Here is a 16,354-nt window from a genome sequence, read left to right on the forward strand (position 1 = left end):
CAATTTACCCACAATGCACGTTAAACTTACCGGTCTATAGTTTCCTGGGGAAGACCTAGAGCCCTTTTTGAAGATTGGCACCACATTAGCCTTGCGCCAGTCCCTTGGCACAATACCAGACACCAGAGAATCTCTAAATATCATGAACAGGGGTACAGATATTACTGAACTTACCTCTCTAAGAACTCTTGGGTGTAGTCCATCCGGTCCTGGGGATTTGCTTACATTTATATCACTTAACTTACCTTGTACCATCTCTACATTAAGCCAGTTCAGTACATTACATGATGTGTTACCAGCACTGACCTGTACATGATGTGTTACCAGCACTGACCTGTACATGATGTGTTACCAGCACTGACCTGGCCAATGTCAGCTCCTTCTTCCATAGTGTATACAGAACTAAAGAACCCATTCAGTAGCTCCGCCTTCTCTTGATCGCCTGTGACAACCTCCCCATTATCATTATTAAGGGGTCCTACATGCTCTGTCCTTGGTTTTTTTGCATTTATATATCTAAAAAAATATTTAGGATTAGTTTTGCTTTCTTTGGCCACCTGTCTCTCATTTTGAATTTTTGCTGTTTTTATTACATTTTTACAGATTTTATTAAGCTCCTTGTACTGTTTAAATGTTATCGCTGACCCATCAGATTTGTATTTTTTGAAGGCTATTTTTTTGCTGTTTATTGCTCTTTTAACATCATGTGTCAGCCATGTAGGATTTAGTTTCAATCGTTTATATTTGTTCCCCTTTGGTATATATTTAGCTGTATAGTTATTTAGAGTTGATTTAAAGATGTCCCATTTACCTTCTGTATCAGTATTTGAGAACCCCTCCCCCAGTCTATGTCCTGTAGTGCAGCCCTCAGCCCAGGGAAATTTGCCTTTTTAAAGTTATATGTTTTTGCTTTCCCCGCCTGTCTTTGTTTTCTACATTTTAAGTCAAAAGTAACTATATTGTGGTCGCTATTACCAAGGTTTTCCCGCACAGTTACATTACCAACCAGCTCTGCGTTGTTGGAAATGATCAGATCCAACAAGGCATCACTTCTTGTTGGGTCCTCCACAAACTGGCCCAGAAAATTATCCTGCAATAAATTTAGGAATTGTCGCCCCTTTGTAGTTTTAGCCAACCCCCGGCCCCAATCTATATCTGGATAGTTAAAATCTCCCATTATTACCACTGTACCTGCCCGGGCGGCCCTCTCTATTTGTTTATGAAGCCGAACTTCTATCTCTTCAGTGATATTAGGGGGTCTGTAGATTACCCCAAATATTATTTTTTCAGTATTTCCCTCCTTTTGTAATTCTACCCACAATGATTCCACATCCTCAGAATCATCACACACTATGGCATCGTTCACACTGACTTTCATACCACTTCTTACATACAGACAGACTCCACCACCTTTTCTGTTCATTCTATCCTTGCGAAACAATGTAAACCCCTGCAGATTGACAGCCCAGTCATGCGAGGAGTCCAGCCATGTCTCAGTGACCCCAACTATATCACCAGCCATGTCTCAGTGACCCCAACTATATCAATATGTTCCTCCAGTATCAAGGCCTCAAGCTCCCCCATTTTATTTGCTAGGCTTCTGGCATTTGTGAACATACACTTTACATTTCCATCCTTTATGTTATTGGGGTTAATGGGATTCAAGGGTGTAAGTTTTATTTTCCTATGAAGCCTATTCCTATTAACTATTCTAACCCCTCCCTCCGCTCCACCCCCAGGTACATTTATAATTCCCACCTCTCTATCTACACTATCTTCCCCCTCTTTGCTGTAGGTTCCCTCCCCCCAAGTCCCTAGTTTAAACACTCCTCCACCCTTCTAGCCATCTTCTCCCCAAGCAAAGCTGCACCCTCCCCATTGAGGTGCAGCCCGTCCCTACTGATCCTGAGTTATCTCCTGTATTATATTCCAGAGCTGTACTCACTATTCTGCTGGTGAGATCACTGTGTACATATATTACATTACTTATCCTGTACTGATCCTGAGTTATATCCTGTATTATACCCCAGAGCTGTACTCACTATTCTGCTGGTGGGGTCACTGTGTACATACATTACATTACTTATCCTGTACTGATCCTGAGTTATATCCTGTATTATACTCCAGAGCTGTACTCACTATTCTGCTGGTGAGGTCACTGTGTACATACATTATATTACTTATCCTGTACTGATCCTGAGTTATATCCTGTAAATCTTTTATTAGAAAAATATAAATCATAACAAAACATAAACCAGCACAACTTTGCGATAACGGAAAACAACAACATGAAATAACATAAACCCAAACTTTACATTTAAATAAAAGAACAAAAATCCTGCCTAACCGGCCAGCCCAGCTTTTCTACTAGAACTAGAAATATTATAACTACTAGAAATATTATAACTACACCTTTCATAGCCAAACAACACACTCATAAGAAACATAAAAATAGCACTATTTTGCTTTAACTCAAAACACCCAAACTCGGGAAAAATCATACATAGAAAACACAACAAGCACTCACACTGCACACCATGTTGTTTTTTTTAAATAATAATATTAATAATAATAATAATAACACTATACTACACTCACACATGCACACATATATATCAATATATTAACTTGATTTAACCAAGAAACCAAAAATAAATAAATAAATAAATTAAATTCAACTCAAAATACCCAAACTCGGGAAAATATCACAGAAAACACAATACACACATGCTTACACACATCTTTACTACATACTACATATATAAACCAAAGAAAATAAATCCACAACGGGATACTAAAGAAACATTACTACAAAAACAAAACTGGTTCGACTGCCATGTCTATCCCTACTATAAATACTATATACTTAAAAAAAAAAAAAAAAAAAAAAACATTTTATAATAATATAACATACATTATACATACTATATACATAACTAACTATATACACTACTATGTACAATACAATACACAAACTATATACACCTATAAATAAACAGAAAACACACCTACAAATATAAAAGAACATTCTACACTAAACTGACCCTTCACCCACACCACCCACCCTCCTGTACATGGGTCAGAGTTTTTTCCATACAGTTCATAGTCCTCAATGTCCAGTCCACAACTGACCCATGTCAGGTCCACCAAAAGAAAAGACCACCACCACCCACAAATATACCCTCCCAACCTAGAACTCCTCCCAACCAACTTAACCATAACCAGCTTTAACATACATAAGCAAACAATACAACCCACTTTAGGCCCAAGTTCGGTGCCTGTAAGCCCTTCATAACCTTAACATCTGAAAACAAAACAAAAAGCTAGGGTGCACATGCATTAGCCCACCACCAGGAAGAAGGATGGCAATCCTGATACATACAAAATGTATATTCTTTCCCTAACTGCACCCTACCTCTCACCCTACCATTATCCCTAAAGATAAACTGACCCTACTATCACCCTAACCTTGTCCCTGCATCACTGTCCCTAACAAAAACAAGGGTACTCTACCCAAAAGGTCTAGTACCTAGGGCACATCAAAAGAAAACCCTCTCCATAGGAGAGAAGCCCTACTGGTACCAAGACTGCCATACTCCAAAGACCTGATCTTCCCGAGGTCACCGGTGATGTTCCTACAGACCTCCACCTCGGAGAGGACTTTGCGCTGATTAGACACTAAACACCGTGCATTTCACGTGTAGTACCTAACCACTAAGCTGACTAAAAACAAAGTGCCCCGATCTCGGCCACCCAGGTTCCTGAATGCCCCATAAGCCCACTCTGGATAGGTAAGGCCAGCAAGTTGACTCCAGCCGATGGAAGCACCCACCCGGTTGTAGACCCTTATATTAAAGGGACAATGAAGCAGGAAATGGTCCATGCTTTCCAGCATGTCCCCGCACTCTTCTCGGGGACACCCTCGGTCATCAGATCTCCTGCACTTCAGATTGTCCCTCACATATAGCTTCCCCTGAAAGCAGCGCCAGGCCAAGTCCCAAAACTTCTGGGGGATCCTTTTCATATTTAAGAGATACAACCCCACCCTCAGATCCCGACCTGGGCAGTCCCTGAGCGCCAGAGGCTTCTGGAAGTGAGTCAACAGAACCCGTTTGTCAAGGAACTGCCTTGACTGGGTCCTGATCTCCCACACTCCCAGACCCCACCGACGTATCGCCTTCAGAGTCGGGGTAGCGTAAGCCGGAAGATATCCATGGGGCGTACGGAGGTCCTTCACTTGCCCTCCTGTCTCCCATTACTGGAAGAAAGGCCGAAACCATTCCCTGCAGGAGAGTACCCACGGAGGAGCCCTCTCTGACGAGAGGTTTGAGATGTTGGCTTTCAAGAAGGTGTTTGTTAAGAACACCACAGGGTTTACCATAGATAAACCCCCTAGTCTCCTCGTGCGGTACGTAACCTCTCTCTTGACTAGGTTCATCCTGTTCCCCCATAACAGTTGGAAAAACAGGCTGTAGATCCTAGTGTAGTAGGCATCTGGCAAGATACATACACTGCCCAGATATATAAACAAGGGGAGCAGGTACGATTTGATCAGGTGTACCCTTTCCCTGAGGGTCATAGACCAACCCTTCCACTGATCCACCTTCTGAGTGGCATCCTGGAGCTTACCGTCCCAGTTTTTGGTGGGATAATCATCCTGGCCGAATGTGATGCCCAGAATTTTTGCTGAGTCTTGGGGCCCTGGGAGGGTGTCCGGGAGATCAAAAGTGGGATCTCCCCCTCCCAGCCAGAGACTTTCACACTTATCCCGGTTGATCTTAGACCCTGATGCCTCCGAGTAGCGTTCCACCTCCGACATCACCACATCGACCTCCTCTCTCGAGGACACGAAAATGGTGACATCATCAGCGTACGCCACCACTCTCTGGGCGACATCCAGCTCCGCCAGACTCATCCCGACTCCCGCCAACGGCCCACAATCTACCCTCCGGACGAAGGGATCAATTGCGAACACGTATAAAAGCGGGCTCAAAGGACAACCCTGACGGACTCCGGACCCCACCTCAAAAGAGCGGCCAGACCACCCGTTCACCAGCGGGAAACTCTCTGCCCCTGCATATAAGGTCTTAAGCCAATTAATAAAAGCACACGGTAAGCCATATCTCAGGAGGACGGACCAGAGGTACTCGTGGTTCACCCGATCAAATGCTTTGGCCTGATCCAGGGACAGCATGTACCCCTTCCAGAGACCTGCACTACTCCGCTCCACTGCCTCCCGGACACCGAGAACAGCACTTAAGGTGCTTCGGCCTGGAACAGAGCAGTGCTGGGCCCCCGAAAGGAGCCGGGGTGCAAACTTCACCAGCCGATTAAACAGTATCTTGGCCAGAAGCTTCCTGTCCGTATTGAGAAGAGCTATGGGCCTCCAATTCTCAATACGGCTGGGATCTTTACCCTTTGAGAGAAGAATCAGGGCTGAGCTCCTCATTGACTTCGGCAGAGTGCCCGAGGAGAGACACTCATTGAATACCTCAGTCAAGAGGGGAGCTAAAGACTCCTTAAAGGTCTTGTACCACTCGGATGTTAAGCCATCCGGACCTGGTGACTTCTTGGGGGCGAGCCCCTCGATCGCCAGTCTCACTTCCTCTTCCCTGATTTCTTCTGCCAAAACATCAAGAGAGGGGTCTACCCCTGGCTCAGGAATGGTTTCAGCCAGGAAAGCCGACATCCCGTCTCGATCTAGATCCTTCCTTCCCAAGAGGTGCGAGTAGAAGGATCTGACGACCTCCAAGATCCCTGATCTGGACCGATTCAGAGATCCTGTACTATCAATCAGTCCTGAAATGACTTTACTACTCACTGACATCTTTCAGTTTCTGTAAGGGTTGGGCGAGCGGTACTTCCCGAAATCCCTCTCAAAAACCAAAGATGCGTGCCTATCGTACTGACATCTCATCAGCAAGGACTTCACTCTGGAGATATCCTCCCGGCTACCTCCAGTCGAGACGAGAAGCTCGAGTTTCCTCCTCAGTCCCTGATACAGGCGATACCTGTTCAGGGACCTGAGGCTCGAGAGCTGGCGGAAGAACCCCGCAACCCTCTTCTTGAATATCTCCCACCATTCAGCTTCCAATAACCTTTACCCATCCGAGGGGTCTCTGAAACATTCAGGGAAAACAAAATCATACAGTGATCGGAGAACTCCACCTCAACCACGGACACTGTGGAAGAGACGGCTTCCTCCTTCAAATAAAACCTGTCTATTCTAGACCTGCAGCTACCTCGATGATAGGTGAAACCCGCGTGGCCTGAGGGGCTCCGGATGTGGGCGTCCTCTAGGCGAGCTTCCCTAACTATACTATTGAGAGCTATGCTATCATAAGCCAACCGATCATTGGAGCCTCTCCTATCTTGGGACCTTGTGACAGTATTGAAATCCCCTCCAAAGATCACCTGTCTGCTTGTAAAAAGAAAGGGCTTGATCCTCATAAAGAGATCTTTTCGTCCCCACTTGGTTTGCGGGGCGTAGATGTTAATAAGCCGGAGCTCTTGCCCCTTCATGAGGACATCTAAGATCAGGCACCTCCCCATTTCTAACTCAATAACCCGTCTGCATTCAACAGGAGCGGTAAAAAGGACCGCCACCCCACTATACGGCTCAGCCGCAAGAGACCAGTGGGAGGGGCCGCGCCTCCACTCTCTCCTGGCTTTTACCAGGGAGGCAAGATCTGACAACCTGGTCTCTTGTAAAAAGAAAATGTCGGCATCAACACGGCCGAGAAAATCAAAGGCTGCGAATCTAGCCGTATCAGACTTTATACTGGCACAGTTAATAGATGCCAGCGTCAATGGGGTGAGTGCCGCCATCATGGGTGATTGAGATAGACGGCCCTAATCCCCTCATTTTTGTTTCTTCTTTACCCCCTCATCCCCAGACGAGGAGGCTTCCTTCTCTTTGGACCGTTTTTTTGATTCTGACTGGTCCATTTTATAATCCCCATCTCCACCTGGCTCCGGTTTGGCCCCATCCCCTGAGGAAATTGCCCCATCAGGACAGGGCCCAGTTCCCCCTGGAGGCTCCCCCACTTCAGGCACCCCATCCTTGACCCCCCCCTCCATGGAGGGGGAGGAGATGTCTTCAAGGACAGAGTACCGGTTAGACAGATCAATCAGAGGGGGGGGCAGGTAAGCTTCCGCTTGGGACCTGGTCCGTAGCACGGGGACTAGAGGGCTCCGACCTCTTCTTTCTCCCTTTACTGCCCTTCTTTTTTTGGCCGCTCTTCACCCTCCTCATCCACACTTTCACAGTGGGAGGAATCGGAAAGATCGGCCTTGCTGCCCTCTTCTTTACAGATTCTCCTCATTTCCTCATCCAGCACATTCTCCTCCAGGGCCTCAGCAGTTTCAGGACTAACCTCTGGAGCAGGGTCAGAAGCTACCCCTGCCACATGGGAACTCTCCAGTTCCCTGCTCCTTCTCCGATTAGCCTCCCGCCTCAGCTTGGCGGGACTTTTCCTCTTCACTGACCCTGTTGCACCTTCACCCGCACTCGTGCCCTCCCCAGCTGAAGCAACATTACTGATGTCTCCAGCCAAGGTGACCGTCGCACGGGCAAAGGCACTAGGACAACGGCTGAAAGGGTGTCCTAAGACACCACACAGATGACACCGGATCTGCCTACAGGATGCGGCAAGATGACCTACCCCACCACACAGTGCACAGACCTGCACGGTACAGGCTGTGCTAAAGTGAGTGGGGCTGCCACACCTGTGACAGACCTTGGGCTGCCCCTGGTAGAAAACTTGGATTCTGTCTCTCCCAAGGAAAGCAGCTGATGGGATGTGGGCAACAGTGCTCCCCGAACGCTTCAGTTTGACGGAAAACGTCCAGGCCCCAGACCAGATCCCATGTTCGTCATAGCTCTTTTTTGGCATGTCCGTCACATCACCATATCGGCTGAGCCAGGTCATGATGTCATAGCAAGATAGTGACTTGTTACGTGTCAAAACGGTCACTTTCTTGGCCAGATTCTGACGGGATATCGCCTTTACGGCAAAATCCCGCCAGCCGGGCTCTTTTTTCACCACCTCATAATTCGACCAGAAAAGTTCCAAACCCTCCGGCCGAACAAAGCTGATGTCAAACTCGGAAGTACCATAGGGGTGGATCAGGGCAAAGATGTCACTTGCCCTGAATTCCATCCGGAGGAGGAGCTCAACCACCTTACCCCGAGGCGGACACGCATCTTCGCCCCTCCACACTAAACGGACCACATTCCTACGGCCACTTTCCTGCCCGGATGTCGGGAGGGACCAGACCACCTCCCCGTTTTGTTCTCGGAAGGCGCCTAAGCCGTGTCTTTCTATCCAAAAAGACAGGTCAACCTCACCCCTCCCCTCTACATGGATTGACCTGTCTCCCCTACGTAGAGCCTCCAGGAGGCGCTGTTGCAAGTGACCCCCAGAGCCAGATGGAGATGGGGATCCCCCTGATCCCCCGGCAGTGATGCTGGCATAGCTTCTGGGAGAAGCAGCCACTACCGGGGGGGCAGTCGAACCAGGAACTGACCCAGAGGCCAAACCTGGACCCTTACTCTTAACAGAAACATCAGCCATAACACCTCTCTCTGCCATTCCACTACCGCTCCTCACCTGTATTTCACTTGCACCCCTCTCTTGCACTCCTCTTGCACCCCTCTCTTGCACACTACTTGCACCCCTTTCTTGCACTCCGCTTGCACCCCCCTCATCCACACTGCTACTACAACTCCTCCCATGCACACCACCATAACTCACATTCTGCACATTACCATTTTTGTTCACATTTTTCCTTTCACTTTCACTCTTGCGTACACTCTTCCTTGGTGTGTTACAGACTGGTCTGGCTGGGTCTTTTGCTTCATGTTTAAGGGTTGCCGGTTTCAGGATTGGTGCTGCATAGTTCTTTCTTCCTGTGTCTTGGGGTGCAGACACAGGCTCCGCCTCTGACATGGGTGGCCACGCCCCCTCGCAAAAAGACTGTCCCTCCGGACTAACTCCCGCTAAAGCTGATGTGCAGGGAACCTCCCCCTTTATAGTGGAGTGCCCCCTGGCGCCAGAACCAGTACCAACCACGCCATCTAGGGGACCGCCCCCTGAACCAACAAGGTCCGGCACCCGGACACTCCCCCCCCTCACAGGAGAGTGCCCTGCAGTGCCAGGATCTGTACCGCCCACTTTAACCAGGGGACCGCCCCCCGAATGGGTGAATCTGCCGCCATTTTCCGGTGCCTGGACACCCTCCCCCCTCACAGGAGGGTGCCCTTTTTTCTCTATAGCACCCGCGGCGATTTTGGGTGCGCTACTGTATCCCCCATGCTGGCCCCGCTCCACTACAGAAACGGGGTCTGGCAGATTGGGGGACCCAGCACCCTGAACCGACTTTTCAGCCGACCCAGACTGCTGGAAGGGAGAAAAGACAAACTTAACTCCTTGTGTCTTCTTCCTCTTCTTGCCCTTTCCTTTCTTCTTCTTTCCCTTCTCCTCTGGGCCCAAATCATCCCCGAAGGAAAAGTTTTCCAGACGGTTGGGGGACTCCTGCATAACAATTGCCCGCAGGAGACCCCCATCTGCCAAGCCGCTGCCATCACTGCAGTCACTGCCGTCATCATCATCATCATCATCCTCACTGGAGGGAGGTAAGGCCACCTGAGCCGGGTTTACATAGTCCTCACTGAGGGTAAGTGGGGGGTCTGGGGTAACAGTGGTGGTGGTACACACAGGTCCAGTATCCATATCCCCCTCACTCACATCCCCCTCCTCACCTCCCTCCATCTCCTCCTCCTCCTCACTCCGCAGTCATCTTGGTTACTCACTTGTCCTGAGACCTTCATGCTGGAGAAACGATCCTTGTTGACAAGTCTCTCGCTGAGTCTACCCCCTCCCTCCACAATGTCCGATCTCAGCCTCACAATCTCATCCACCTCTTTCGCCCTCCATCGCCCTCTTGGTCTTTGCTGCATTGTTTGCTTGGTAACTTGTGAACTTCAGCTCCTCTCTGAGGCCTCTTAGTTGTTTGCCGAGCTGTTCATATTGGGCCATCTTGGCCTGGATTCTGGACCCAAAGCTGGCCAGGGATTCTCTGGGCCCCTTTACCCCCCATTGCTGGGGTTCTGAGGAAACAGATGCAGATGCCTTTCCACTCCGCTGCCTGGATGAGCTTCTGCTGGAAGCTTTGCAGCTCCCAGCTGAGGTCGGGGGAGGGGGCCCCACATGGCTGTGGACCCTGGTGGATCTCCTCACCCCATCCTGACTACTGGCTGTTGCATTTTCCTTTGCACACCCCGCCAGCCGAGAACGGGGGGTGCAAGATGAAGCCCCAGCTTCCCGGGGCTCCATAGCAGGAAAACCTACCCAGGTGTCTGCCACACACCTGGGGAGGGGTGGAAGAAAATCACTGCTTCTCTGGGAAACTCTGGAGCTCAGCAGAACACACCCTCTCTCCACCCTCTGTTATATCCTGTATTATACCCCAGAGCTGTACTCCCTATTCTGCTAGTGAGGTCACTGTGTACATACAATACATTACTTATCCTGTACTGATCCTGAGTTATATCCTGTATTATACCCCAGAGCTGTACTCACTATTCTGCTGGTGAGGTCACTGTGTATATACATTACATTACTTATCCTGTACTGATCCTGAGTTATATCCTGTATTATACCCCAGAGCTGTACTCACTATTCTGCTGGTGAGGTCACTGTGTACATACATTACATTACTTATCCTGTACTGATCCTGAGTTATATCCTGTATTATACCCCAGAGCTGTACTCCCTATTCTGCTAGTGAGGTCACTGTGTACATACAATACATTACTTATCCTGTACTGATCCTGAGTTATATCCTGTATTATACCCCAGAGCTGTACTCACTATTCTGCTGGTGAGGTCACTGTGTATATACATTACATTACTTATCCTGTACTGATCCTGAGTTATATCCTGTATTATACCCCAGAGCTGTACTCACTATTCTGCTGGTGAGGTCACTGTGTACATACATTACATTACTTATCCTGTACTGATCCTGAGTTATATCCTGTATTATACCCCAGAGCTGTACTCACTATTCTGCTGGTGAGGTCACTGTGTATATACATTACATTACTTATCCTGTACTGATCCTGAGTTATATCCTGTATTATACTCCAGAGCTGTACTCACTATTCTGCTGGTGAGGTCACTGTGTACATACAATACATTACTTATCCTGTACTGATCCTGAGTTATATCCTGTATTATACTCCAGAGCTGTACTCACTATTCTGCTGGTGAGGTCACTGTGTACATACATTACATTACTTATCCTGTACTGATCCTGAGTTATATCCTGTATTATACTCCAGAGCTGTACTCACTATTCTGCTGGTGAGGTCACTGTGTACATACATTACATTACTTATCCTGTACTGATCCTGAGTTATATCCTGTATTATACCCCAGAGCTGTACTCACTATTCTGCTGGTGAGGTCACTGTGTACATACAATACATTACTTATCCTGTACTGATCCTGAGTTATATCCTGTATTATACTCCAGAGCTGTACTCCCTATTCTGCTGGTGAGGTCACTGTGTATATACATTACATTACTTATCCTGTACTGATCCTGAGTTATATCCTGTATTATACCCCAGAGCTGTACTCACTATTCTGCTGGTGAGGTCACTGTGTACATACATTACATTACTTATCCTGTACTGATCCTGAGTTATATCCTGTATTATACCCTAGAGCTGTACTCACTATTCTGCTGGTGAGGTCACTGTGTACATACATTACATTACTTATCCTGTACTGATTGTCACGATTCGGCTTCCAGGTAGTGGATCCTCTGTGTCAGCGAGGGATTGGCGTGGACCGTGCTAGTGGACCAGTTCTAAGAGGCTACTGGTTTTCACCAGAGCCCGCCGCAAAGCGGGATGGTCTTGCTGCGGCAGTAGCAACCAGGTCGTATCCACTAGCAACGGCTCTACCTCGCTGACTGCTGAGAAGGCGTGGGACAGAAGGACTAGGCAGAGGCAAGGTCAGACGTAGCAGAAGGTCGGGGGCAGGCGGCAAGGTTCGTAGTCAGGATGGGTAGCAGAAGTTCAGGTACACAGGCTTTGGACACACTAAACGCTTTCACTGGCACAAGGCAACAAGATCCGGCCAGGGAGTGCATGGGAGGAGATTAGATATAGCCAGGGAGCAGGTGGAAGCCAATTAAGCTAATTGGGCCAGGCACCAATCATTGGTGCACTGGCCCTTTAAGTCTCAGAGAGCTGGCGCGCGCGCGCCCTAGAGAGCGGAGCCGCGCGCGCCAGCACATGACAGCAGGGGACCGGGACGGGTAAGTGACCTGGGATGCGATTCGCGAGCGGGCGCGTCCCGCTGTGCGAATCGCATCCCCGACGGCCATGACAGTGCAGCGCTCCCGGTCAGCGGGACTGACCGGGGCGCTGCAGGGAGAAAGACGCCGTGAGCGCTCCGGGGAGGAGCGGGGACCCGGAGCGCTAGGCGTAACAGTACCCCCCCCCTTAGGTCTCCCCTTCTCTTTGTCCGGTAACTGCCTCCCCTGGGATGAGGACACCGGGAAAGAATGGAGGGTTTCCTCAACGGCAGGCAGTACAGCAGGAGTGGGAATGGGGAGGGAGGGCAGAGGGCGAGGCCTGGCACGGGGCAGTGTGACACCAGGACGGGGGCCATGGGGAGGCACAGAGGCTTGCCTGACGGGACTGGGAGGGGGGGAGAGGCACTTCCTGTGGCAGGCAGAGTCCCAGTTCCTGATCTCCCCGGTGGTCCAATCAATGGTGGGGGAATGAAGCCGGAGCCAAGGCAGACCGAGGAGGACCTCAGAGGTACAGTTGGGGAGAATGAAGAACTCAATCCTCTCAAGGTGGGGTCCAATAGACATGAGGAGGGGCTCTGTGCGGTAACGCACGGTGCAGTCCAATCTGGCTCCGTTGACCGCGGAAATGTAGAGCGGCTTGACGAGACGGGTCACCGGGATGCTGAATTTATTAACAAACGACTCCAAAATAAAATTTCCAGAGGCACCGGAGTCCAAGCAGGCCACGGCTGAGAGGGAGGAGTTGGCTGAAGAAGAAATCCGCACGGGTACCGTGAGACGTGGAGGAGCAGACTTGGAACCAAGAGACGCCACACCCACGTGAGCTGGGTGCGTGCGTGCGTTTCCCAGGCGTGGAGGACGGATAGGGCAATCCACCAAGAAATGCTCGGTACTGGCACAGTAAAGACAGAGATTTTCTTCCCTACGGCGATTCCTCTCTTCCTGGGTCAGGCGAGACTTATCCACTTGCATGGCCTCCTCGGCGGGAGGCCCAGGCGTAGATTGCAACGGATACTGTGGGAGAGGTGCCCAGAGATCTAAGTCTTTCTCCTGGCGGAGCTCTTGGTGTCGCTCAGAAAAACGCATGTCAATGCGGGTAGCTAGATGGATGAGTTCTTGCAGATTGGCAGGAATCTCTCGTGCGGCCAGCACATCCTTGATGCGACTGGATAGGCCTTTTTTAAAGGTCGCGCAGAGAGCCTCGTTATTCCATGATAACTCGGAAGCAAGAGTACGAAATTGTATGGCGTACTCGCCCACTGAAGAATTACCCTGGACCAGGTTCAACAGGGCAGTCTCGGCAGAAGAAGCTCGGGCTGGCTCCTCGAAGACACTCCGGAGTTCAGCGAAGAAGGCCTGGACTGTGGCTGTGGCAGGATCATTGCGGTCCCAGAGCGGTGTGGCCCAAGACAAGGCCTTTCCTGAAAGAAGGCTTACTACGAACGCCACCTTAGACCGTTCTGAAGGAAACAAGTCCGACAACATCTCCATATGCAGGGAACACTGAGACAAAAATCCACGGCAGAGTTTAGAGTCCCCATCAAATTTGTCCGGCAGGGACAAGCGGAGGTTAGGAGCGGCCACTCGCTGCGGAGGAGGTGCAGGAGCTGGCGGAGGAGATGGTTGCTGCTGTAGCAGAGGCAGAAGTTGCTGTAACATGGCGGTCAACTGCGACAGCTGCTGTCCTTGTTGGGCAATCTGCTGCGATTGCTGAGCGACCACCGTGGGAAGATCAGCGAGACTTGGCAGCGGCACCTCAGCGGGATCCATGGCCGGATCTACTGTCACGATTCGGCTTCCAGGTAGTGGATCCTCTGTGTCAGCGAGGGATTGGCGTGGACCGTGCTAGTGGACCGGTTCTAAGAGGCTACTGGTTTTCACCAGAGCCCGCCGCAAAGCGGGATGGTCTTGCTGCGGCAGTAGCAACCAGGTCGTATCCACTAGCAACGGCTCTACCTCGCTGACTGCTGAGAAGGCGTGGGACAGAAGGACTAGGCAGAGGCAAGGTCAGACGTAGCAGAAGGTCGGGGGCAGGCGGCAAGGTTCGTAGTCAGGATGGGTAGCAGAAGTTCAGGTACACAGGCTTTGGACACACTAAACGCTTTCACTGGCACAAGGCAACAAGATCCGGCCAGGGAGTGCATGGGAGGAGATCAGATATAGCCAGGGAGCAGGTGGAAGCCAATTAAGCTAATTGGGCCAGGCACCAATCATTGGTGCACTGGCCCTTTAAGTCTCAGAGAGCTGGCGCGCGCGCGCCCTAGAGAGCGGAGCCGCGCGCGCCAGCACATGACAGCAGGGGACCGGGACGGGTAAGTGACCTGGGATGCGATTCGCGAGCGGGCGCGTCCCGCTGTGCGAATCGCATCCCCGACGGCCATGACAGTGCAGCGCTCCCGGTCAGCGGGACTGACCGGGGCGCTGCAGGGAGAAAGACACCGTGAGCGCTCCGGGGAGGAGCGGGGACCCGGAGCGCTAGGCGTAACACTGATCCAGAGCTGTACTCACTATTCTGCTTTCTTGTTGGGCTATGTTGCAGTAGGGCTCTTAGGTAACCGGTTGTCCATGTAATACAGTCTGCCAGAATGGGGGCTGCTCTCATAAACGGCCTTTGCATCCCAAGCTAACGACCCCCTCTATGATCTTTCTATGCTCCCAATACAATATATAGACAGAAGTTTAGGAGACAGCGTTTTTAAAGGGGTCATCCAACATAAGGTGACTTCAGTGTCATACAGTAATGGACATGCTTGCCAAGGATCTGTGCTTGTGTTGGTGGTAAATGGCTGTGTCCTGTGTCCCCATCACACTGCTGGCTTGTTTTTGTAAACTGGATACTCCCTGTTTGTGTTGCCTCCCTCAGACTACAATCTCCAGGATCCTTTGTTTCATGGTGGGAGGTGACTTATTGGTCGCCCCAACCATTGCAGCACAGCCGCGCTCCCTTTGATCACATGACTTGCCTGACATCACCTGACACACAAGCTGTGGATCTGTGTGATGATGAATGCACATGTGCGCCGGTAATGTCATCGGGGGGCATCACATACAACAGATGGTGCTGCCAAGCCCCGTTTCAGCACCTGACTTGTGATGTATTGTCTCGGGTTGCACAGCAAGCTGGGAAAGGTCCGAGACAACACTCATTTTATAGGCTGCAGAAAATGAACTTCTGGGGAAAGAAAGACAAAGAAATTCGATACCGGCCGCCAGACACAGGTAAGAGAAGGATATCAGTAACTAGACCAACTCCGTCTTATATTCAGAGAACCACAAATCCCAGAATACCCCTTAAAGCAACAATTGCATGAGATTTCAGCTCTGGAGTCTGCAGCATTGTGTGTGCAGCTTAAAATCCACTGCGCTAGGTCTGAGAAGTCGGATCATGAAGGATTCCGCACATTTGTAATAAAATCATTTTATTGTCCACGTTATATCTGCTCAGCCCTAACACAGATCCCCCAGGGGTCCGGGGGTCTCCGCCAAGTAAGACGGGAAATGATAATACACAGTGCGGCCATGAGGGTGGCTTTACCTTCACAGCGGCGGCAGTGCTGACAGAACGGCTTATCATTCGGCTTGTCTGTGTAGCCTGTGACAGGACACGAAATACACGTTCCACACGGTTTAGACAGTAAATAACCTGCGGAGAGGGCGACATTGTTACCACATGATCCATACACAAGATATAAGAGAAGCACGTACAGAAAGTAACTAGAGCTGTAATATACATGGATACAGTGTGCGGCGCTAACATATACTGGGGCAACGTACAGACAGTGAGTATCGTGCACCAGGGAAGCCATATACGTGCGCCAAATGTCCGCCAAATGTTCCTCCAGTTGATGGCTATGACCTATGAGTGTTTATGTGTTGTGAATGGAGGGAGGAGGGGTGAGCTGCTGCCAGACACCCCGGGGCGACAGCTTATAACCTAAACCCTATAATGTATAACCTAAACCCTATAATTTATAACCTAAACCCTATAACTTATAACCTAAACCCTATAACCTATATCCTA

The 16,354-nt window shown here is 49.9% G+C and overlaps 1 protein-coding gene across 1 annotated transcript in view; it reads right to left on the reverse strand.

Moving 5' to 3' along the window:
• Positions 1 to 16,354, reverse strand: part of LOC130293685 (tumor necrosis factor receptor superfamily member 9-like) — a 76,576-nt gene that overhangs the window by 19,525 nt on the left and 40,697 nt on the right. The window contains exon 3 of the mRNA XM_056542681.1: positions 15,869 to 15,976. Coding sequence (XP_056398656.1) covers positions 15,869 to 15,976 — 108 coding nt within the window. The remainder of the gene's footprint in view (positions 1 to 15,868; positions 15,977 to 16,354) is intronic.

The sequence above is a fragment of the Hyla sarda genome, chromosome 10, assembly GCF_029499605.1.
Source record: "Hyla sarda isolate aHylSar1 chromosome 10, aHylSar1.hap1, whole genome shotgun sequence".
In the NCBI taxonomy this organism is placed as follows: domain Eukaryota; kingdom Metazoa; phylum Chordata; class Amphibia; order Anura; family Hylidae; genus Hyla; species Hyla sarda.